We start from the raw sequence: 24,456 nt of genomic DNA, 5'->3' as shown, positions 1-24,456 counted from the left end.
AATAATAGTCCTAAGGGTTTTCATTTTCTTATAATGCAGGATTTAGACAAATAAATAAGAAGCAAATATAGATTGATAGTGAAAAGGAAATGGACTATATTGATTTGAACTGAAAATGAAGGCCACTGGCTACTGTGGCTTTTCCTTTCACCCATTGTGACCTGAGTGTTCATATAAATGCAAGTATTTAACCTTAAGCTATGCTGTATGATTGCATGGTAAGCCCAAGTTTAGCTGTGCCTTCTTCTATTTGACACTAACACTTAATTGTCTGATAATGGCTGTCTTGAAATTGTATTCTGCAAGGGATTTTGCCAATAACCTCTAATAAAGCAGGTTGAAATGGATACAAGGAGTAAGTTAAATCTTGGCCACACTCACCCAGAGGCACAGAGGAAACTTGAGCCTCAAAGATTTGGTGCATTAGTTCTGCTAAGCTAACCGTGAATGCTAATTGCAGGAAGGACAAACTGTAACCCCTGCCCTGTGGCCATGAACCCATTAAACAGCACAGAGAGTTCATAGGTATGGAGAGTGCACAAAGAGGTTTGCCTGAAAAGACCTGCAATCTGATTTCAGTTTAAATGGGGATACCTACTTACTGTTTTTCAAAGGTTCCCCGGGGATGTGCCCTCCCTGTATTTAAAGTAAGACTGCTTGTCACTCCAGAACTGACCGCAAATCATCTGTACAATGCAAAAGGTTCTGGAGTCTGTTGTGTGAGACAGAGAACTTGGGTGTCTCTCTACAGGACAGATCAGTTATGTCTAAGTGCTTGTGGTTTCACGCCCTGGAGGGTAACAACCCAGTCATGGTAACATATGACACCCTGTACATGGAAAAGGTGTTCTTTATGATCAGGAGCAATAAAGCATTGCCACTGAATCACCAACCTTAATTATTTAGATTGAACTTTCATTTAGGCATAGATTGCTAAAAACACGCCAGACAAAATACAAAACCATGCTAGTGATAAAACATTACCAGGAATGCTATTATGCACAACAGTATCCCAATTTACATTGATTGCATGCTAACGTTTGCTAATTAGCACCAAACGTAAATGTGTTTGCTCAAAACCAGATGCCGGACAAACCAGATTTATATTTGACATTTGATAAAGTATTTGTCCCTTTCATGATTTCTTAGTTTTTTCCATATTTCTCACACTTAAATGTTTTAAATCTTCAAATAAATGTTCATATTTGACAAAGGTAACTATAAAAAAATCTGCATTTTATTACTTTATGAAAAAGTCACAGCTACTTTCTGCCACTGAATGTGCCATCTGCATCTGCTAACCACTCTTCTAAAGAATAAGTGGTCAAATGGTCCATTTATGAGGCCTTGGACAGTTTACATTGATGGAAGATACACACAAGTGTAACTGATAACCTGGTAGCCGAACGTTCCACATATTAATGCTTAAGTTTGTTTACGCTGTTTGTGTAAAACACAGAAATACATTTATTATGCGATGCCCTTTATAGTGAAGTTAGTCTAAATGTAAAACCTAATAAGATGTGGTAGTGTGATTAACACATTAGTGGCTCAGTAATTTAAAACAGCATCAATTGAGTTTTTATACAAGTTTGTTACACTGGTATAATTTCTTTCAGTTTCTACAGTCTCCAAAGTAAAGATCATGGTCTTGTCCTCCCCAGATTTAGCATGCTGTGTCCACTTCATCCAAACTTCGGGGGAACGAAACCCAACCCTTTCACTCGGGCATGGCTGTGGCCTGCCTCGCTCCTATCTGCCCCTGCCCCAGGGAGGCTTTTAAAGGAACTTTGGTGGGCGAGACAACATCTTCTCAAGAGCATTGTAGTTACATTAGAGCGTAATTAGGCGATAAAGCTTAAGGCCATGTAACCCACTGCTAGGTGTCACACTCACAGCTATCCATCTCTTTTACAGGGCTGACAGGGGACAGGGGCACTCCTCTGGGAGCTGGACTATAGTAAATTAAAAATCTCTGGGCATGACAAGGGGGGGTCACAGATATTTGGTTTGACATTCCATTTTGGCTCATAAGCTTTGCGCTGGAGATTAGGTTAAATACAGTGCAGTCCAAATCTTTATTTAAATCATTTAAAAATATTTAGAGACCTTATAAAAATAAGGTCTTTAAAATTATAAAATTGGATTATATTTCTTTATTAAATTAAATGTATGAATGATATTTTAGAAAAATTACAAAATAAAATACTTTTTAACCTCACTGGTGGCATAGTGCTATGAAAAAGTACTTTCCCCATCCATATTTTTTTTTTGCATGTTTTTCACATGTTTGAGATCATCAAATAAATTGTAATATTAGACAAAGATAACTAGAGTGAATGCAAAATGCTATTTTGAAATGATGGTTTCATTTATTAAGGGGAAAGACCTATCCAAAGCTACCTCACCCATGCCAAAAAGTAATTGCCCCATAAAACTAATAACTGCTTGTGCCTCTCTTGGCAGCAAAAACTGCAATCAAGCATTTGTGATAACTGACAATGAGCCTTTCACATCACTGTGGAAGAATTCTGACCTACTGACAATTTTTTTTTGATTCAGCCCATTGAAGGGTTTTCGAGCGTGAACCTTCTGTTTAAGGTCACGCCAAAGCATCTCAGTTTTAGGGCTAGACTTTGACTAGGCCACTCCAAAACCTTCATTTTGGTTTTTTGAGCAGAGGTGAGTTTACCGGTGTGTTTTGGATCTTTGTCCTGCTGCATAAACCCAGGTGTGCTTGCGCTTTAGGGCACAAACTGATGACCAGACATTCTCCTTCAGGATCAAAGCAGCTCCAGACTATCACTCTATTGTAATTTTAAAATTTGTTTGATAATTTGTGTAACAAATATGCAAAAATAACTGAAAAAATGTTTGCCCAGGAAGAGGGCAAACATTTTTCATAGCACTGTAAAGTATTAAAGGAGGCTTTGTTAGGGTGTCAGTAAAACCTCGAACACTGAACCATAGTAGGTGTGCTGATATGGTTATGAAATCTTGTAATCAGTTTTCTTCCAGCATGAAATATAATTTATGCTCATTAAAAATTACCATAGTTTAATTTTTATCATTTAAAATTGTGATTTCACAATTAAAAGCTTGAAGAAACTGCATTATAGCATGGTGTCACTTTGTGTCTTTGTGGTCTACAGTAAGTAACAATGAAACGTAAGACAAACCAGAATGTGGTCAATATTTTCCTGATGCATCATGTGATTTCCCCATTTTTCCCCAGCTCACGAACGACGCAGGGCTATCATCAGCTTGATATAATATTAGAAACCAGTCTTGAGAGATAAGGTGTCTGCTGAAGGTCATCTGCGCCCTCTTGAGTGAACATAAGAGCCCTTTGTGGTTGGGTTAAATGCACCTGACAGGCTGTTGGAGGACAATCACCCATTTTAATTGTCATGTAACGGTTTCATGTAGAGCCAAAGTGTCTGCAACACTTCAGTGGTTGGAAATCAGAGCCCAGCCACACAACCACAGATGTGGTTATCTGAACATTTGCTAGAGGAAATTAAAAAAAAAAAAAGACATTTGGAAGAACATGCTGATAGATAATCCAGCTATCTGCAACAATTTGTTAAATTATAGAGCTTAATACATCTTTTAATAAAAGGGTTGGAAAAATACTAACTGCCTTAATGCACCTTTCAAATAGACTGCTAAATTACTTTTTCCTGTGTAACACCTATCCAATATGGGTTTAATGAACACACTAAATTTCGCAATTTAGTAGAAGCCAAAAATGGCAGGAAACAAGGTAATTCACTACACCCATAATAACAAACCCCTGCCCATTCTCCCTCTATTTCCATGAATGCCATTTCATATTAAGCTGCAGTCCTAATCTAACGTCAAAGACAGACTCATTATCGACAATCACAGGAATTAGTTACATCATTTCACCAAAGTGGACTAATCATTTCCAGGATACTGCAGAAGCAGATAAAACCATTTGGGAAAAAAATAGGATCTCTTAAATAGAATAACTGACATCTATATCTTCTCTCATGCTTAGGCTGAAAGGTTTCAGAAACTGCATTAGATGCCATTGAAAATCTGCGGGAAAAAGACATCGCTTATATTTTTCCAGAGCTGCACTGTGCCAGTCGTATATTACCAAATACTGCATTACAAAAGCCTGTGTTGCATCTAATTCTGTCATCAGTGTAACAACTGGCACAGTCTATAGATAAATTCAGTGATAATAATACACTTTTAAAAAGTTTTAGCCCTCTGAAACATCACTGCTGTCATCTGCTAAAACAGCAGAATTAGCTCATTGTTTATAGGTTGGAAGTTACCATAAATCCACTACTAAGGGATATATCTATATCTGGGGAGAGAGAGAGAGACAGAGAGGGAGAGAGATGTATATACACACACACTTAAAAATGGATGATGAAAAAAAGGATGATTAAATAGGCTGGGTCATCAAGTTTAGTTGTTTTTTTCTCCCAATTTTCCCCAGTAATAAACCTGGATCTTGTTTAGGCCAAAGACCTCTGATGTCTATCAGCAGAGGTCACTGTCTGGGGGCAAGTGGAGCCCACAGCAAGATGAGTGGATCATCACTTTCCCTCAACACATCATCAAGAGAACAATCCTTATTGCCTTGACACATTCCTAGCATTTCTCCAGCTGTTGTTCATGCAGGTAGTATGTGACAAAGTATAAATTAACTTCATGATGGTCATATTTGAACATTTATTAAATTCCAAGTATCAAACTGTGAGCACTGAAAGACTGATCCACGAACAGCTGCAACTGTGCCTTGTTAAAATGTCAAAATACCAAAAAGACCAAGGGGAAAGAAAAGTCAAAAAGGTACAGTATATACAAAAATGATTTTAGTCGAGAAAGAACAAGACAAATACATAAAAGAATGAAATATTTAACACAGACCAGAAACGAGCAGAAAATGTAACAACTGTTACTTAAATTACAAATGCGGTTTGGGAATGGAAAGAAATGACAGGAAACGATATAGTAATGGTACACTGGATGCCAGCAGATAAATCCAATGTGATAAAGGCTTCAAAGGCAGAGGGAAGTCTTCCTCTGTGCACTTAGGTTGACCTGTAAACCAAAAAACACAAGAAGAGATTCAATTAACTTGAGCAATCACTGAATTGATACATGGAGACAAGTCATATCCCATTTGGTAACTACAGTTTTGTATCATTGCTTCTTTTCGAAGTTCTCGACAAAAGCCACTCACCTTTTAATTAAGTCGGTACTTTAAAATTACTTTTAACATCTGCTTATTGAGATTACAATCAGTCTTTCTACATCTAAAAGCTCCAATGAAAAAAAAAAGCACATTTAAGGCATCCTGAGGTGAAGGAAAAGATAACCTTAAAGAGATTTGGATTTTTGGCCAGAGTCCCAGTATAGTCATGGCTATGATATACACCACAAAGATAAGCCTCAAAATGCCAGGTCGTGGTTACCAAACACATGACAAGAAACTGTTGAGCTCTGCAACCAGTATGGCTGACGGTGAAAGAGACAATCTGGTATTTGAAAAGTATGTTGTGATGTTTATAGACTATTATGGATGTTTACCTGCCAGTACCTATTCAGCTTACTCAAATAAAGCTGAAAATGAACTCTAATAAAATCTATGATTTATTTCAAATTAGATATAGAGGGAAATATTAAGAATTCCTTTTAAAATACTTTAGGTCTGGATTGAAAAACAAGTCAAAAGAACACCTCAATTCTTTTGACTTTGACAAAACAGGGGTAGTATTTATAACAGGCCCACTTTAATGGACTGCCTCATGCTATATAGAAGGTTTATGTTTATTTGGTCACTGAGTAGATATTTATAACAGCCACAGATGTACAAAGTGAAAGGAGGACTTCAAGTTCTCATCTATCTTTCACTATCGGATATTGAAAAGTGGATGGACAGAGATAAAGATCAGCATATGCTGCAGCTCGACCTGCACATTGTAAACAGCACTGCTCAGAGATTCAGCGGTATGAAACTGCCATTCTGAGCAGTACTTTGCACAGCAGACAAGAGGAAGACTCACTTGGGCTTTGTCTCGGCATCTGTGACCTGGCGGATAAAGATGGCATCCTCTGGGTGGCTGATGTCTCCTTTCTCAAACATGTAGGAAGCGGCGATTGCAAGCATGGTGCCATCATTATTAAAGGCCAGTGATGCAATACTGGTTGGATACCGATGGAACTGACACAAACGCTTCTTGTTGAATGGATCCCAGATGTTCACAAAGCCATCTGAGCCACCTGGTAAAAGGAGAGGTTCAAGGTCAACCTCAAAAAGTTTTCGGCCTTGTTATTGCTGAGATATGGATCTATATTAACAAGAGTTCTGGATGCAACCTTGGCAGTTAAGAGGTGAAGGTCAGAGAAAAATCTAAGATATTTTCTGTAGCTGACTCTTTTTGTATATACATATATAAGCTAAGACAGATCTAAGAATAAACAAATACCTGCTTTTGTCAAGTACTAACTAGCCAATCTTACCTGTGGCAAAGGTGTTATGAACACTGTGAAATGAGATGGCATTGACAGGATAAACATGCTCGATTCCTTCTTCCTTCAGCCTGTGGCACTTGAAAGCGTATTTCTTCTTCTGAACTTCCTGGCTTGGGTCCAGGTACTCTACAGCTACACGTCCCTCAATTGAACTCAAGACATACCCCTGGAGCCAAGACAGAAAATATGAGGTTAAAATTTGACTCTATATTATCAGGTTCTATTAAGAACAAATTATCAGCCAGGTTTTAACAGTCTTCATATTTTATAGTCTACCTGTTTGTTGGGGAAGGCTCTAATGCAGCGCGTCTGATACTTCAGACTGGACTCTCTTCTTTGCTGCACATATCCCATGTTTCTCAAATCCCACACCAGTACTCGTCGTCCTGCTGTGCCAACAATCAGCCTATCTCCAGCCACAGAGAGGGTATACACCTTTGACAAAGACAAGTTATGAGACAAGATGGCGACATCACTAGCAGTGCCAAAAATCATATGAAATGTATATGCATACAACATTACTTAACCACATGCAAACATATTAAACTTAACATCTTTTTCTTTGTTAACCATTATGGGAAAGTAAATGAATACAATTACAATGTCTAATGTAGGGAGCTTTCTAGAAAATATATTAATAGCTACATCACTGTGTACCAGTATTAGGAGTAAAGCCAAAATAAAATGTAAATAAAATCCATCAAAAAATTTTCCTGTTTTCATTAATAGTCTTATCAACTCATTCTCAATAACAACTGCTAAACCTGTAATGCCCTCCTGAGAATCCAAAATACTTTGTTGCTTTGAAAAAGGATGAATCTCCAAAAATGTCATGTTTTCTTTTTTAAACTTTAATAGCAATTCTAGTGATTTAGATCTGAAAACATGTATATAACAATCTTATAAACAATATGGTTAAGCTCAGTGGTGGCTCTACTGCTTTACCTTGTCTGGCTGAGTAAAGGTGCCAGCGTTGCAGGGCGTTCGTGGGTCCCACAGTCGAACTGATCTATCCCAGCTACCTGTTACCATGACATTAACTTCTGGGCAGTACTCTACACAACGAATGGCAGCATCATGTGTTCCAACAATTGTGTCTGTTTAAAGAGAAGAAACCAGCAGAATATAGATGAAAGCATTCCAACAAATATGTTTTACTACTGGAAGTTTTTAATCCACCTACCAGATTAGTAACATACCTTGGTCTGTGTTCAAATCATGCATTTTTAACTGTGCATCTAAACCTCCACTCCAAGAATGTGTTGGATCCTGAAAGTTAAAGGTTTATCATTTGAGCACACCAGACTTCAAGGCTATAACATAACAAGAAGAAACCTAAGCAGAAAATATGTGACCTACATAAAATGCACAATCCAGAACTGGAGCCGTGTGCTGGTACTTCATTTGCATGGTGTTGCCTCCCACGTCATAGAGACGGACAGTGCAGTCCCAAGAGGAAACCAGGAGAAACTGGGCTGTGCTGGGACTGAACTTGACAGCAGAGATGCCATCCTCTGGTCCCTGATTGAGCTTGTACTCGTTTGAGCCTGTCATCTGCAGCAGAGAAAAATGAGCAGGCGATTTCAACTTTAATAGTAATCAACCCTGCAAGGTGTTTTAATGCAACCTAACTGACATTTAGACTGGAATCACAACAGGACACAACAGAGGTCAAACATTATAAACTGGGCTGTTAATTTCGATCTAACTGCCCAGTTTTAAATACTGCTCCACTATGAACATCTATGACACTGTCAAAACACATATTTTATTCATTTCCTCATTCATTTGGAAAAAAATGTCTGTACAGAAATTTTTAACACTTTATTGGGCAAGGAGCTATATTTGGTAACTTAATAGCCAAAATTAGCACCCCAATGCTTCATATTGAAATTGTAGAGCCATGGATTCCTCCCAGTGAGTCAGCAAAGATCAGGTCATATATATATATAGTTCCAGTTGTATAGTTGTGATAGAAGTTGACATAGGTGTTGTTTGTTTAGGATTTCTAGAAATTTGAGACGTGTGTGGCATAAAAACTGTAGCAACATATTTGATCATATGACCTGTTCACCTGAAACTGGTACAAGGGATGTCAAGTCCATTTTAGACATACACCGGATGTATCTAGCAAGCCATACTTGTGTTATGAAAAACAAACAAAATAAAAAACTATTATAAACGTAGGACAGCAGATGTCAATTGTATATTGAACCTTGCCACAAGTTTGTGTAATAACATAAAGTGATTCAGTGACAAATGTATTCCACTTGACATTTTCAGGCTATAAATAGAACCACAGATGCTATATTTAGTTCATTTTATAAGCATACATCCATGTATTTTTTACCGTGAGTCTTGTTACTGCTAAAATTGACTTAGTATTTCAATATATGCGATTAATTTATTTTGGACTGAATTACATGTAAGAGAAAATAAGTGGTACCACCACTAGTTATACCATTTTTTACTCCTTGTTATACATTTACAATTTCTGCATCACCGTTTTAGATTCATTTTAGGCTTCACTGTTAATGCGCACCTTCAAAGATGGCTGGATATTTATGTTCTCTCTTTTATTTTGCATTTGTGTAGTTGGAACTTTTTTTTTAAGTACCATGCCGTATATAAACCCTAGATCCAGGTGGATACACATGCAGCGAAAAAACTTAAATTGTTGCTGAAAATGATAAATATTTAGTTACAATGTCTTATTGGAAATTATGTCACCTTACAGAAGCTTCAAGTATCATAAGGCCTGTGACAGAACAGGACTGCTGTTATCGTTGTGACAAATGCCAGTATTATTCAAGATAAAAATGTTTCCCTAAAATCTCTAAGTTTTCCAGTACTTTATTTTATAGACACACTTTTTGGAAACATGTTTACCTAAGATGGGGAGAAGTCATTATACTGATTGTGATTTGCAACACAACGTGCTCCAATGACACTTCAGATTTGAAATTTTGAATTTCCACGTCTTTCAGTGACTCCCTTATAAAGGGTTACTATTACTTAGAAGTTATTAGTGGCTTCAGTGAAAACCAAACATGCGTTTTCATACACATTATAAAGCTACATAAATTCCCTGGTCGCAAACACAGCCTAACAGCAGTTGGTTAAAGGCTTTGTTGCTTGTTTTCAATGCAGCCCACCGACAGAATACCCGCCCCAAATAGTAGCTAGCAACCATATAAACTAAAATACATGTTTATATGCCTTTCTGTCAGTTGAATGACTGCGCTACTTGTGACTTTATAACCGCATTACTTTTTGTTCCACACTGACTGGACTCATTGTTCAGTTAAATCCAGGAATTACACCAAGCCCACTACTACTCTTGCCACTGGTGTTAGCTAATGCTAGCTCGAAAGGGCAAAAGCAACGAGCACAAATGTTAGTAGTTTCACTTCACTTACCGCTTCAGTCAGATGTCGTTCGGACGTGATCAGTTGGTTTATTTGCCAAGAGCGATTATTATACCTTTTTAGTTAACTATAAAAATATATGAATATACGAGAACACAATGTGGCTGCGTGAGGATAGCTCGCTACCGACGGTCCACAAGGCGCTGATTGGTTGAAAGAAATGTTCAAGTTCGCGCCTGCGATTTCATTGGCTGAGCTGATTTCTATGGTTATTTCCGTTGTCGCAATACAGAACACGTGACATGGGTCCCTTTTCTGTCTTACGCCGTATTTCTTCCTAGAGCCTATCTAAGATGAATAGGCCTGATATCTATCTATCTATCTATCTATCTATCTATCTATCTATCTATCTATCTATCTATCTATCTATCTATCTATCTATCTATGCAAGCATTTATCTGTGGTTTTACTCTAAAATCATGAAGTTGTATAGCTCATATGTTAAATAAACATGTAGCAGAAAAGCTGAGAGAAAAGTGAGCACATTTTGAAACAGGCACCTTTACAATGCGCCTTTTTTTGTTGTCCATTTTTTTGTTTTTGGCTTTTTGCTTTTGCTTTTTGAAGTTTGACTAGGAGTTTACCACATAAATTAACCACCATAAATCAACCATATTGAGGCACATGTAATGGTATATTTTAGTTTAAGCTGCTCTCAAGCGCTATTCAATAAGGAAAATAATAAAAAAGAATAATAAAATAAAGCATATAGTAACGTGATGACTTTATGAAAAATTAAGAAGGCCGGCTCTCAATCTTTCTGATTCATTTTGTAATTTAGGCTAGTACATTCTAATTTGTGTGGATATGTGACAGTTTTCTTCTTCTTCTAATTATAGGACATGTTTTCCGCAATACTTTTTCTTAATTATATAAAGCAAAAATTATATGATGAAAAGAGCTGACGCTGAGGCCTAAATGCTTCACAGAAACCCAACATTTGGTTCATCCAACGTTCCTATGCAGTTGTTTATTTTTCTAAGTGATCGGTATAAATATTGTTGCCACTCTAATGCTGATCCGTGTTTTATTTTCGATAGGCTCGAAAATAAAACACGGATCAGCATTAGAGGAAGCTTAAGAACCCTTAAGAACATACCCCTCACAAATGTTTGAAACCAAGAACGACATGACTTGAATAAACATTCGTGTTGCACACACCAAGGCTATATAAAAGGAAACATTTCTTGCTTGAATTAATTTTTACTGAGTGCGAGACCATATAATATACAGAATTTCAATAACAACATCAGAAGAAAACCATACACAAAAAACAGAGGCTTTTTTGGCTTTTTCATGGCTTTAAAATTACGCCAACCACTGCGTCAAAAAGACAAATGCCTGTATCATCTGCAGTTGTTTTTTTGGTGGTGGGGTGGGGGTGGGGGGGGGGGGGGGGGTCTTTTAAGAATGACATGATTGTCCTGACTATTACCAAGTGAGCTATAGGCCTATGGGAGACAAAGGCTGGCAGCCTAATTTAAAGCCAACAGTATTGCACAATATTGAAAAATATTAAAATATTTAATTCCACATTCAAACACTGACACAAATCTCTGTAAATTACATATAGACAGCCAACCCTGTTCAACTTAATACGTTCAAATATATGCACCCAAAATGGATCATAATAATTAAAAAGAAAAAAGAAAATAACCAGAAAATCCATTACTTTTGTTCCCCACACGCGTGGGAGCTGTAAAAGGGACCCTGTCTTGCTCAAGGACACTTTAGTAGAAGAAAGCATGATTACAAATAATAATAATAATAATAATAATAATAATAATAATAATAATAATAACTGTGTCCGTTCAATCTACAAAATATACAAAACAATTTTTTTTCAGTTAATCACTCTCATTTAAAAACAAATGTACAATGCTTTATGACACAAATGTTAAACGGGTCTCAGCAGTGGGACTGGGTGAGAATAGTACATGTGGTGGGGGAAAGCCAGGAGTGCCTGGCCGCCCGGTGAGTTTGTAGCAGGGCCCCCGCTCGTTTCTGGGGCTCCATTCTCGTGGTAGAGTATGGGAACCCGCACAATCCTCTGTGCCGCCGCATGGCTCAGGTTGGCCGCCTCCAGCTCGGCGGCCAACTGCCTTTTCCACTTATTCCTCCGGTTCTGGAACCAGATTTTCACCTGTGTCTCGGTTAAGTGCAGAGACGCGGCTAGGCCTGCCCTCTCTGAGCTGCTCAGGTAGCGCTTAATGTCGAAAGTGGACTCCAGCTGAAAGACCTGACTTCTGGAAAACACGGTGCGCGTCTTCTTCTTCCGACAGGGCTTCTTCTCGGAGTCCAGCTCGTCGTTTTTTCTCCTCCAGTCGTCCTCCTGGTCTGTTTCTTTCTTTGGCTCCTCCGAGTCACTTTCATCCAGGGCGATGTCATCGTCGGCGCTTTCATCTTTGGCATCTTGATCACTTTTCTGGAGATCCGGAGAGCGCCTGTCCGGTGCCTGTGATGCTTCTCTTAAGCTGACCTTCTCAGACCCTGGAGAAAAACATTTTATTTTGTTAAAACCTATTCTTCAACGACAAACAATTCTGCAGTGAAAGCTATCCTACCTCTATTCTATTTTCCCCTTTATGTAATTGGTTTATTGTTGGGATACATTAAGTTTAATTTAGAGTTTAAAGTATTTAAAACGTTTTTATTAAGATTTACGTATCCATTCACGATGATGAATACACCACAGCTTTTCCCGATAGAAGAACGTGAATTAATATTAAAACACTATACGTCCCTCGTCTAAAGCAAAACAATAATTTACCTCCAGTCCTAAAATGTGCTCCAAGCGTGTAGGGGTACCACCAGGTAGATGCTCTTTCCAGATATTGCGCGGATAGTCCAATTCTCTGTGCTGGCAGCTCAAATCGAGGAACAGACAAATCACCGAGCCGAGAAAAGAAACTGCCTTCCAAAACCCCCTTGTGCGAGCTGAGGATGCTTTTTGGCTTCGTGGGTTTGTCTTCAATATTCAGCAGGTTCTTTATGGAGAACGGCGAGTCTTTTGCAGGTTGGCGAGCCTCTTGAGTATCAGAGTCTGCCATCACCGTTTACTGTCCGACAGGGATCACCATCAAAAGCTGAAAAAAGATATTAAACAGATCTAAAGGATTCTCTGGCGTTAAAGTCCGAGCTAAAATAGTTCGCATAAGATGGAGGGAAAACTCAGAAAGTCGCGTAAAGCTGTGCCCAGCTTCCCCCCCACGAGAATGATCAGCGTGAGAGCGCAGAGATCACTGAGTCAGACTTGCTCCCGACCGTGGTGATGAAATAAAAATGCCATCCGAGTTAAAGCGTGCTCGGTCGCTGCTATTGGACAGGTACAATAGCAAATGGGATTTGAGATGAAACCGCGTGGGGGTCTGACAAGAATGGACTCCAAAGAAAAAGGCCGCGCGAGAGTTTTGGCTTCGGGCTCAGCAGTACGCACCCACTTGTCAACCAATTAGATAAAAGAGGAAAATGTATCAGGGTTATGAGGGGTGTGCGCGAGCCACAATTACCTGTCAGTAAATTGAATAAATGGTCCATTGATTAAATGGTCCAGCGAAATCAAGCAACTTAGCCTTATTAAACAAATTACGCATAGGATTTACGCACGAATGTAAGCTACGATATACAATAACAAAATGGCGAAGTATTATTCTTAACGCACAAAAAGATTCAGAAAATTGTTAAATATTTAGTCATTTAATGATTTTTGTCATTAAACGCGGACGCTGAACACTATGACGCACGATTTCGGCGTGCCACTATTCTGTTGCGTCCTGTCGCGCGTGTGTTCGGCAGGAAAGCTGTTCGTTTCACCTGCACCGGAGCGCATTGACTTCGGTGTAATTTTATTAGCCAGGAAGCGCTACAGGCAGACATCAAATTGAATGTTTAACCATCGTGATAAAGTCTTTTCACATCAGCTTAGTACCAAAGCAGACAAACCCACAGGGGCAGCAGGTGATCTAATGCGCGAGGATGACAATAGGCCTGTTTCTGTCACACATACAACAGTGCTAGTACTTGAATTAAGCAAATTTCAATTGTGTACCTGAAGAGACATGTATAAGAGCTGTTTGGTCACATTTTATTTGTGCGTATGATGAACGAAAGAAAGACCAGGAAAGAAAATGAATTTATAAGTACACTGCTTTTCTGATCTCTATTTAGACTAAGAGCATATATCTCCAAAAACGGAAGAGATATCAACATTTTGCGTGTCTATTTGGTATAGGCATACGCAAAGAAAAAAAGAGACACTAAAAACATTTAAGATGCACCATTTAAACCAAAGTTGAAGCAAATGCAGAGAACTAATCAAACAAATTGAATTTGCTCAACCTGCAAATATGCAGCCTGTCCTTTTAGCTCGTGGAGCGCTCTCCAGCTCTAGAGGACAACACTGTGTTTTGTGAAAAGCTACTTGAATCCTTGCATAATTAGAGGTCTCATAGCTGTGTTAAAGATGGGGGCGGAGAAAGAGGCTAGCTGAGCAGCATTTTGCCGATGCAAAGTGAAAAGCAAATAGCTGTGTTTTCATCAGATTATGTTCATTAAAGAGAGGGGGGGAGGGTCCACGAGTCAGAGTGGATCAGAGGGGCAAACAAAGTACACTCAATCAGTGATGTAAATGCAGGCTTGATTTTCTGTTCTATCTTTATGTGATTAAAAAAAGACAGAAATTTAGGTTTAAAGAACAGGTGTTTGTATGCAATTACACTGCAGCCTAGCACGTTTGATTCTAACTTCTATCAGCAAAGTCCCAGCAGTAAATAACACTCAATTCATATTTAAATTCAAAGCTTTTGTTACAGATACAGTGGTGGTGTCAAGAATTATACTGATCGTTTAGAAACACACACATAATCCTAAATTTTTTATGAGGGCAAATACATTTCAGTCCCTTTCACTCTTCAAATGTATTATACAAATACATGAAATAAGAAGCAAAAGCAAATTTTAATATAAAATTATCTGCTACAAAAACATTAAGTTTCTGTATTAGGAAACGGTGTGACTAATGAAAATCATCAAATAGTATCCGTGTCTGTTTTAATTTTCCCCTCTCCATTATTTAAAAGTAATAAAAAATATCACCACATAATTATTTGTAAGAAGTCTTGGCTAAAAGTTTAAAAGCTGTTCAAACAATAGACCTTATTTTGCACAGCACATGTAGCCTGTGCAAATTTAATCAGTCACACCCACAAAATTATCAATGAGTCAATTATGCAAGGCGAGCTCTTTTCATCTGAAGCACCGGCATAATTAAATTGATATAAAATATCATTAGAGGTGACAAGCTGTTAAAAGACATGATAATTGACTGCCGCTTCTGTGAGCGGCTGTCACTCGGGAAAATGCTGCCATCTAGTGAGAGAACTTGGTATTAACCTGGACTCCTCAGCAAATACAAACAACCATACACTGCACTACAGCATACTTCACATTTAATAGTACTGACAGATCATTCTTTACAGATGACTTCCTAAAAGGATGTAGAATCATACAGAGAGAACACACACCTTTACATCACTGATCTCAGTAATCGCAAATCTTCCGAAGGCACCAAAACATAATCCTAATCATCAGCTTTCAACAACTAACTCCCACATTGCAAATGTATGGATCATTTATGTTACTATTACATTAATAATAGTCCTAGAACAAATGTGGGGTGAAGGTTGTAAAGGTCTTAAAATGATATACAGTTTGTTACTCATTGTATTTGAATCGATGGAAAGCTCACTGAATACAAAAAGCAAAATAAACATCATTAAACCAGAGCAGCTTTATCTCTAAACCTGAAGAAACGTAACCAAAACACCAGTAACTATGAGCTGCTGCACGAGAACTAATCTATAGTAGTATGGTCTGGATCAATCCCATTATAATCACTGGGGGGAAAAATGCGGAGTGTAACATCGCAGAGTACAATCGTTTAGGCTTTGCTCATAGAGTTTCAAACATTGTACTCCTTATCAATGAACTTGGCCATAGTGGACAGCTGGATATTCGTCGTGCCCTCATAAATGGTACCTGCACAAAGAGAGAAAACAAAGCATTAGCACAGATTCCTGCCATACACAACAAAGTCCATTTTGTCAAACTCCTCTGCACACTACATGCATCCGCCGCTTTCACTAGCAGGAGACAAGGAGGCTTAGCGTGGAGCTAGGTCTGCCGGTGCTCCAGCCAGAGAGCTCGGGAGCCAAAGTGGCAGTGATGAAAGGAAAAGTAACATTTTGAAATGGCAGCTTCCTTGGCTGTGTGCTGGTATAATGGCACTCTGAGGGGTCAGACTGGAGAATTCCAGCAGAGTCCGATTACAGCCACTGCTATCGGGCCTTCTCTCTCCGCCCCACTCTGCTCCAATCACGAACATCTACACCTGACCCTCCTGTAGCACTCACAAGTTTCGTTCTTTTCACAGTAGGACTCCAGCCACAGTTACACTAAGTACACCTTATTTAAGCAGCAATCTCACTAACAGCATACAAACACAAGCCAATATTTGCAGAGTGATCCAGAGTCCAAGCACGTTTGTCGAGTTAGGCTCACCAATTTTACAGTCTCTGTAGTATTTTTCAATAGGGTAGTCTTTAGTGAAGCCTACTCCTCCCATCCACTCGATGCACTTTGATGTGGTAAGGGTGGCAACCTGAAGAAAGTAAATTATAAAAAGAGACAGAGAAAATAAAAAGACTTTTTGAGTTGAACTTGTAAAAATAATTACTAGCTGAGACAGCAGCAGAGATATCACAGAAATGATAGGATGTAACAGAACCTAAAAACTGCCATGGCTTCAGGAGAGTCTCAGCAACAACTTTTACTTCTTCTACCATTGGTTGTATGAAATCATGACACAAATAACGTTATGGCAACATACCTAAACAGGTCCAAAAATATCCTTATTCTGTCCTACAGTGTACTACCACAAAAACAGTAAGCTCACCTCTGCGCTGAAGTATTTAGCCATGCAGGCCTCTTTAATGAAAGTTCTTCCGGCTTCTTTCAGACGAGCAGCGTTGTACGTCAACAGCCGAGCGGCTTCAATCTGTGTTGCTACATGGGCAATTTGGTGCTGCATCCCCTGGAATATAAGGAGCACCAAAAGCAGCATCAGAATTTATTGAACCAAGCCTTATCACCACAAGGTGTTGTAAAAAATCCAAAGTCCAAATATGGATCGTGACCTGGAAGTCAAAGATACGTTTTCCAAACTGCACCCTCTGTCTGGTGTAAGGAACAGTGTGATCAAAGCAACCCTGTGCCAATCCAAGCATCTGAAACACACACAGAGTTAGAACACCGCCCTGCTGAATTTGACATTTTAACAGAGCAGATTTTGTGTTTTAATTTACCTGTGCTGCTATTCCAATCCTACCCTCATTCAACATCCCGATGGCATACTTATAGCCATGACCGATCTCTCCTAAAATGTTCTTCTCTGGCACCTAGAACAGAGAGCAGAGTTTAAAAAAAATCTATCTAACGCACTTGCCAGGCATTTCTCTGGTAACGTACATGATGTATGGTCGCACCTTGACATTGTCAAAGTTGAGCGGGCAGGTGGAGGAGGCCCGCAGTCCAAGCTTGTTCTCCTTCTTGCCAATTTCTAGCCCCTCGGTGTCCCGGTCCACGATGAAGCAGGTGATGCCTCTGTATCCCTGCCAAACAAAGATGACTTTATATTTACCTTTCTGTCACAGGGGAACGCATTTAATCACCACAAAGCATCAATAGAACCTATAGAGGGTGGGTATTATAAAGTATAGTTTCACTTGATGTTTTTGTTAAATGAATTTGATAAAAAAAAATCCAGCATGTCTTGGTAATTTCCAAGATAAAGAAAAAAACGCAATCAATATATTGTTATTAGCTTATAAGCTCAGAAGCGACTGTTGAGAGGGGCCTTAAAAATCTAGGCTCAAAAAGAAATACTGCACACTCTGAGAATAGAAACATCAGCAGTTACTCACAGCAGAGAGATCCACATTGGCCATTACCAGGAAAACACCAGCATGCTCTGCATTACTGATCCACATCTTGGATCCATTGATTACATAATAGTCCTTGTGCTTTTCAGCACGCGTCTTCAGAGCAAAAGCATCGCTTCCCGACTCTGCTTCAGAGAGACAGAAGCTTCCAATCTGGTATAAATAATACAAAAATACTAATATAAAATACAAATAAACAAGGAACAAATATAGAGAAATTACACATACGGTTTCCAAAAAAGAACGGCATATATATATGTATATATATAAATAAAGCTCTTTGACTTAACAGCAGATTAAACCAGTACAAAGAACACAAATCACATGATGAATGATAAAACAAAGAATGTTTCCTTTTTTTTGATGACTTTTGGAATCAAATAGCAAATCTTTGGACTAATGAGGAGAAAGACCAACAGTGTACAAGCTCAAAAGCCAGAATTCGTGACAGTAAAGGGACACATAAATGCATATCGAAGGTGTCTTATTCAGTGGAAGGCCATGCTTATTTCATGATAAAAGGCAATTAATCACTATTGGTTATGGCCAAGTCCTGGAGAAGAGCATCTTTCAGTGCTCTTGAAGCAGATGAGCTGGAGCAGCAGAAGACCACACCAGGTTTCTCTTGTATAAACTAAGAACAGAAAACTGAGACCACAATTTATAAGGGCTCACATAAACTTGGCAATATTAAAATGTAAAATCACTGTCTGAGATATTTTCATATTACCCTTTAGGCCCCTTAGTAGCAATTAAGCATCATTTAAACACTTCAATTAAATAGTCTTGTTGCTGACCATGTCCACTCCTTTACTCAACTGCTGCTGTGAGCACTAAATAAATAAATAAAACTAAACAGAATTGAAAGCATGATCAGAAAACATTAATCAGTTGCACTTGACAACATTAACATTGAATTGATGTACACTGTTTTTATTTCTTCCAGATTATCAAGCTGCTTACCATGTCTGTTGACAGTCGATTGAGGTACTTCTCTTTCTGAGCTGGGGTACCGAGTTTGACAAACAGCGTGTTGATCAGAGTGTTCTGGATGTCACATAGTACAGCCACAGAGGGATCCACCTTCGCCAGCTCCTCGATGACCAGAATAGAGGAGAAAAACGAGGAGCCAGTCCCGCCATATTCGGGGTCGATCTCAATGCCCATGAGCTGCAAAAATCAAATGAGTCACTAGAAGGGAAAAAAATGACACACTGGCGTACTTTTAATGACATATACGTTAATTCGCGATTAAATTAGTTACGTACACCTTGTTCAAAGAGGGATTTGATCACTTCCTTATCCATCTGCGAATTCTCATCCATTTGTGACACAAGTGGGAAGATGCGCTCCTGTGCATATTTTTTCACTGTCAAGCAGCAATGCAGATATTTAGCGTTTTAAGAAACCCTGTCTCCAGCTGTGCACTACAACATGAAACAAGAGGTCCTGCTTACCTGCTTCCCTCATCATGCCTTCCTCCTCTGTGTATGTCTGAAGTGGAGGGAAAGAGGAGACCACCTCGGCGGGATGGTGTGAAGCCACATCTGGGACAGATCTGGAGGAAGTGCTCCTCCATCCTGCCTGGCATGCCCCCCATGGACGAGAGAGTTGTTTGAAAGACTGAAAAACAAACAGCAGTAGAAATATGTAACATCGCTTAGAAAATAATTAGTAATGAACACACAGTGTGACTGAGCATTACGCAGTAATCTCGGGCACGGTTGACCACTGTTTGAGGATTGAGTGTTGAAACTATTTTGGGATGAAACTACTTAGGTTTGAGCTTTAGCAAATATTAGCATCAGTTAGCTAAAAACGTCACGTAGGCAAGAGCCAGAGAGGTTACAAAATTCAATGATAAAAAAGGGTTATACCGTAGAAAAGATATTCAAATGAGCGCAGAAACTCTTCAAATGCAAATAATAATGACCTAAATATTCTGTATAACCTTTGAGAAAATCCTGACCAACGGGATAGCCATGATGTTTGTTATGAAACGTTCAGCAGCGTACGTCCACCAGAGGGCTCATTTCTATTTCTGCCTTCAGTGACCTCCTGTAAGAGTCAGACACGAGAAGTTACACTATGTAGGAGACTTTAATGGCAATACATTAATCATTAACATGTCCTTGTGGGATTATCGTTATGAGCAGGAGTGGAGAAAAAAAACATAAATGGCAAGTGCTTCACTGTCTGTCCTGTTAATGTTGTGAATTTTTAACTTTTTGTATGTACTTATTAAATTAAGAAATCAAACGAAATATACAAACTTATGTCAGTGTCATATATGTGTCCTGTGCAAAAATATAGGGCCATTGTTGAAGACTTGTGAGAATGTGCGTGTGTTTCCATCTGTTTGTGCGTACTGAAACCCATGTGCGCGTATTCAGATCTCTGTGTGTGATCCGTGTGGTTCACGCAGTCAGATTTATACATATTAAAAAATATAATAAATATATATATATAAATATATATTAATGACAACCAGTTATATATTATAGATAGAGTGAGAGGGAGAAAGAGAACGACAGCCCCATACGAAAATAAACATAGGCTATGTTTTTCCGATAATAGAGAAGGCAACAGTTGCGTTTGGGTGGCCGCTAACATATCAGAAAAAACGGAAGCGATCGCATGTTCGCCAGGTAACAGCATGAGATGATAAACTGTCCCAACTCTGCTGTTAGCTCGAAGAAAAAGCGTTTGTTAGAGTTGTTACGGCAAAATATGGACCACAGTAACGATTGTGCTTAATTTGGGTGTTAAAATTTAAAATACAAGAGCTTAAATCTAGGTAATGTTAGCGCTGCTGCTAAAAGCAGTAGGCTAGTCATTAAGAACGCTAGCAGCAGTAGGTTAGCTGCTGTCAGAATACCAAAGCAGACTTGTAGTACATCGCCATCACATTTGAATCTTTTTCTTCAGGCTCAGCACACGAGAAGGAACATGGAGGAGATAAAGACCGAGCCCGTGGATTTTGTAAAGGAATTTCAAGAATACCTGACCCAGCAAACCCAGCATGTCAACATGATTTCAGGCTCCGTGTGTGGTGAAAAAGAGACAGCGGAGTCGTTTCAAGCCGGTGAGAAGGAAGCACACTAATATACAAACAACTGATTTACGTGTTTTCTAAGAAAAATCATATGTTGAAGTCATGCTGTGTTTGTTTGTAGTTGCCCCAAGGTGCGAGCAAAATGGTCTGGACCCCCCGTCTGTGGAGGTGAGACTGTCTGTGGAGGATGGGTCAGATGTGCAGATGGATGGCCTGGAGAGGACCTGCGATGGAAAGTATAAATGCAGCTACTGCAGCTATGCAAACAAGGGCATGGCTCGCTTAATAGAGCATATCCGCATCCACACAGGTCAGCGTTCCCACCATGTAAATATTCCCAATATACAGCTGATAAAGTGAAATACTGAAAAGCTTCACCTTGTCTAAACCTTGTCTAATAGACACTTCCCTACCTCTGTGCAAACCATCACAGTAAAATATGCTGGTTAATATCAGAGTTATAACTGCAATTATTTCCTTGCCCAGGAGAAAAGCCTCACCGCTGTCAGCTGTGCCCATTTGCATCTGCGTATGAGCGTCACTTGGAAGCCCACATGCGCTCACACACAGGAGAGAAGCCCTACAAGTGTGACCTCTGCGCCTTCCGATGCAGTGACCGCAGCAACCTGTCACACCATCGGCGACGCCGCCACAAGCTTTTGCCCACCAGGGTGGCACGCTCTCCTTTCTCCAACAAGAGAATGCTGAGCGCTTTGCAGAAGAGGACAGCTTCGCTGGGGTTCGGGCGGCGCCTCCTGATCAATCTCAACCCGGCCTCTGTGATGATGCCAAAATCGGATTTTCTGACTGACTTGTCTCACAAAATCCACCATTTAAACAGCAGCGAGTATAAGAACGCTCCCAGGGTAGATGAGAAGGAAAGTCGCAACAGGAGTGCTAATGGTTTGACTTTTAAAAACCCACTCGACCAGGTGTCTACACTAGCCGGTCAGTTGGCTGAGCTCCACCCTGAGTCTCAGACTCCCGTGTCCCCAGACAGGGAGTCAATAAAAGATGAGAAGCCCATCCTAATACATAATGTCTCCAGTGAACAGGTTGCAATGTGCTCAAATGGAGTGCAGATATCATCACTTAAAAAAGAATCTCCCACCTCACGCCACGAGAACTGTAGTCCTGCTCTGAGCCTTGGCTTTGAGAACAACATGAACGCTCTGACTGCGTGTGTTAGCAACAGCCAGTCGGGCACACCCGCCCCTGCCCTGACTATACCGGACCAGCAGGTCGTGTATAATTGCCAACATTGTGATATTCACTTTTCTGACAATATCCTCTACACTATTCACATGGGCTGCCACGGCTATGAACATCCATTCCAGTGCAACAGCTGTGGGCATAAATGCGCAGACAAATACGATTTTGCCTGCCATTTTGCCCGTGGCCAACATAAAAAGTGATTCCTGACAGCACAGACTTATATGGAGTCCTTGTTTTTATTATATTGGTTATATTTAGCAACTAAACATAGTGAGACTGTTTAACATTTCATGTTTTAAGTTGTTTTTTCATTTTACACTTCTACATCTGCACTATACTGTTGCCTTACTGCTTTTCTACCTTGATCCCTACTTTGGGCTTGTCGTATTAGTTGTGAACGTACAAAACCACAAATGACACTTTACAACACATCATAGTTTGTTGTGAGAGTTAGTTAATGCCTTGTGATATCTGTACTCCTTTGCTCATGCAACTTATTGGGTTTGGCATTAGACTGGGATGGGATTTGCAGTGTTTCATCACTTTGGAGTGAGTCATTAGGATTTCATTCAGCCTGTTGAGTAATCACATTTATAAAGGCAGCTATATACACTGATCAGCCAGAACATTGAAACCACTGACAGGCAAAATGAATAACAGTGATTATCTAGTTACAGTGCAATGAAATGGGCTTCTGTGGCCTGTCTACTAACTGGAAGGTTGGTTGGTTGATCCTCAAAGTATCCTTGGGTAAGCTACTGAACCCTCAAACTGCCCCCAAAGTATCAGTTGGAGTGTACGTGAGAATGTTACAAAGTGCTGTGTGAATGTGTGGTGTGATTGGGTGAATGAAGTCTTGCAGCTATACAAGTACCAGTTCATTTGCCAGTGTTCAGATGGGAAGATTTTGCATGTGGCACAATGTGTAGCACTCACGTGGCACATATTAGCACACCCATAACAAGCCCCACAGTGAATCACCCTGCTTCCAACATCCCAAAGGTGCTGTGTCCACACTGTGAATGCTTAGATCTCTGTTTTCCAGCAGGAAGGTGGGGCCCAATTCAATATTATGAGGGTGGTTTTAATGTTGTGGCTGTTGGGTGTGGGGCTTTTTAAAAAAAAATACAACACCAAAGCAGTATTAAGCACCAAACATTTCAAGCTCAACCAGCTTTGTATTCACAGTGGAGCCGTCGAGGTGCCATTCTCACCACCATTTGTAAATTGCTTGTATGCCTAATAATTATACACCAAAGTCTCAATCATGGTTAAATTAGCCAGACACATTCCTCAGTGGGAGTTGTAGTTCTAATATTTATTTATATGTAACCTCAGAGACTACAATTAGTAGGTTTTTTTTTGTTTTGTTTTTTACAGTTGTATTATATCCCTTTTTAAAAAATATTTATATACTGTCTCAAGTAACTTTGTGTACATACAACTTTAAAATTAATTGTAGCCACTTACTGTCTGTATATTAGCCAATGCTGAGCCATATTAAAGATCCCATATAACCTGGGGTGGTTTATGATGCCAGCTGTCTGCCATCTATAATCCAGTTTGAGTTCCCTTCCCAGACGCCGCAACGCCCATTCACATTCTGGGCCATCTGACCTCAGGAAATCACATGATAGGGTTTCACAATGAGCTTACATGAAACCATGGCTGATTGTGACCTACACCCGTTTTCACACCTTGGCTCGTATGATTAGGTAGAGGATCAAAAGGGGGTCCATTGTCCCTCTTGGAGGGACACTCCCACAGGGCTTAAAATCTGGGACTCTCCACCATTTGACCCTAGAACTGAAGAAGCTTCTTGGATGAGAGGTGAAACATCTTCAAGAAACTTAAAGAAGTCCAGACGCTTTTCTTTCTAAGCTCTATAGATCCCATATAACCCTCATTATGTTACATGTAATGTGAACTAATGTTAGTGGCTTTTCGTTTGTGCAAATCTTGGACACATTAACTTGTTTGTACATGATAATGTTAGTATGGGCAGAAAATGTAATAATGATACTCTTAATTACACCACTGTACCATATCAGGAGAGAAGTCACGTAGACATCTGAAATCAGTTGAGGAGAATTTATTTTAAAAAATAAACATTTCATTCACAGTTGTAATAACCAAGTTATTACATTACAACCATTTACGAGTGTTTCACTTAGTAGCAGAAAAATAATTTTAAAAAAGCATTTTTAAATTCTTACATTTAATGTAATGGCTATTCAGTCAA

The 24,456-nt window shown here is 39.4% G+C and overlaps 4 protein-coding genes across 5 annotated transcripts; 1 reads left to right on the top strand and 3 right to left on the bottom strand.

Moving 5' to 3' along the window:
- Nucleotides 1-6,046: 6,046 nt before the first annotated feature.
- Nucleotides 6,047-10,064, bottom strand: bub3 (BUB3 mitotic checkpoint protein). The gene is made up of 7 exons (XM_085360868.1): nt 9,939-10,064; nt 7,879-8,073; nt 7,719-7,788; nt 7,465-7,616; nt 6,796-6,954; nt 6,508-6,685; nt 6,047-6,267 (listed from the first exon to the last, which is right to left on the bottom strand). The coding sequence occupies exons 2-7, from the start codon at nt 8,071-8,073 to the stop codon at nt 6,047-6,049; spliced, it is 975 nt and encodes a 324-aa protein (XP_085216994.1). The 5' UTR covers nt 9,939-10,064.
- A 1,780-nt stretch (nt 10,065-11,844) lies between these two features.
- Nucleotides 11,845-12,997, bottom strand: hmx3b (H6 family homeobox 3b). The gene is made up of 2 exons (XM_085360866.1): nt 12,718-12,997; nt 11,845-12,437 (listed from the first exon to the last, which is right to left on the bottom strand). Exons 1-2 carry the CDS (start codon nt 12,995-12,997, stop codon nt 11,845-11,847), a joined length of 873 nt encoding a protein of 290 aa, XP_085216992.1.
- A 2,284-nt stretch (nt 12,998-15,281) lies between these two features.
- On the bottom strand, nt 15,282-19,962 carry acadsb (acyl-CoA dehydrogenase short/branched chain). Its single transcript, XM_085360865.1, has 11 exons — nt 19,896-19,962; nt 19,402-19,567; nt 19,213-19,313; nt 18,908-19,114; nt 17,927-18,097; nt 17,489-17,614; nt 17,309-17,401; nt 17,141-17,230; nt 16,900-17,037; nt 16,506-16,605; nt 15,282-15,983 (listed from the first exon to the last, which is right to left on the bottom strand). The coding sequence occupies exons 1-11, from the start codon at nt 19,926-19,928 to the stop codon at nt 15,907-15,909; spliced, it is 1,302 nt and encodes a 433-aa protein (XP_085216991.1). The 5' UTR covers nt 19,929-19,962; the 3' UTR covers nt 15,282-15,906.
- A 605-nt stretch (nt 19,963-20,567) lies between these two features.
- On the top strand, nt 20,568-22,485 carry LOC146626858 (zinc finger protein Pegasus-like). Of its 2 annotated transcripts, none has more exons than XM_085360863.1 (4): nt 20,568-20,592; nt 20,873-21,029; nt 21,121-21,309; nt 21,486-22,485. In XM_085360863.1, the coding sequence occupies exons 2-4, from the start codon at nt 20,894-20,896 to the stop codon at nt 22,412-22,414; spliced, it is 1,254 nt and encodes a 417-aa protein (XP_085216989.1). In that variant the 5' UTR covers nt 20,568-20,592; nt 20,873-20,893; the 3' UTR covers nt 22,415-22,485. The 2 variants fall into 2 exon arrangements, with proteins under 2 accessions (XP_085216989.1, XP_085216990.1); XM_085360864.1 differs by lacking the exon at nt 20,568-20,592 and adding an exon at nt 20,711-20,741.
- The last annotated feature ends 1,971 nt before the right edge of the window (nt 22,486-24,456 follow it).

Source organism: Diplotaxodon limnothrissa, linkage group LG8 (genome assembly GCF_057381915.1).
Source record: "Diplotaxodon limnothrissa isolate DT_005_m linkage group LG8, D_limnothrissa_male_GT1.1, whole genome shotgun sequence".
NCBI lineage: Eukaryota > Metazoa > Chordata > Actinopteri > Cichliformes > Cichlidae > Diplotaxodon > Diplotaxodon limnothrissa.
This window is presented reverse-complemented; position numbering and strand designations above follow the sequence as displayed.

Excerpts from the sequence above, each read along its gene's own strand:
- bub3 (XM_085360868.1), bottom strand. The coding sequence starts at position 8,073 with ATGACAGGCTCAAACGAGTACAAGCTCAATCAGGGACCAGAGGATGGC. Across the intron at positions 6,955-7,464 it reads CCTTTACTCAGCCAGACAAG|GTGTATACCCTCTCTGTGGC; the intron begins GTAAAGCAGTAG and ends TCTTTGTCAAAG. Across the intron at positions 6,686-6,795 it reads GAGCCTTCCCCAACAAACAG|GGGTATGTCTTGAGTTCAAT; the intron begins GTAGACTATAAA and ends TCTTGGCTCCAG.
- LOC146626858 (XM_085360863.1), top strand. The coding sequence starts at position 20,894 with ATGGAGGAGATAAAGACCGAGCCCGTGGATTTTGTAAAGGAATTTCAA. Across the intron at positions 21,030-21,120 it reads AGCGGAGTCGTTTCAAGCCG|TTGCCCCAAGGTGCGAGCAA; the intron begins GTGAGAAGGAAG and ends GTTTGTTTGTAG. Across the intron at positions 21,310-21,485 it reads GCATATCCGCATCCACACAG|GAGAAAAGCCTCACCGCTGT; the intron begins GTCAGCGTTCCC and ends TTCCTTGCCCAG.
- acadsb (XM_085360865.1), bottom strand. The coding sequence starts at position 19,928 with ATGGCTATCCCGTTGGTCAGGATTTTCTCAAAG. Across the intron at positions 19,568-19,895 it reads TGGTCAGGATTTTCTCAAAG|TCTTTCAAACAACTCTCTCG; the intron begins GTTATACAGAAT and ends TTTGTTTTTCAG. Across the intron at positions 18,098-18,907 it reads ATCGACTGTCAACAGACATG|ATTGGAAGCTTCTGTCTCTC; the intron begins GTAAGCAGCTTG and ends TATTTATACCAG.
- hmx3b (XM_085360866.1), bottom strand. The coding sequence starts at position 12,997 with ATGGCAGACTCTGATACTCAAGAGGCTCGCCAACCTGCAAAAGACTCG. Across the intron at positions 12,438-12,717 it reads AGCACATTTTAGGACTGGAG|GGTCTGAGAAGGTCAGCTTA; the intron begins GTAAATTATTGT and ends GTTTTTCTCCAG.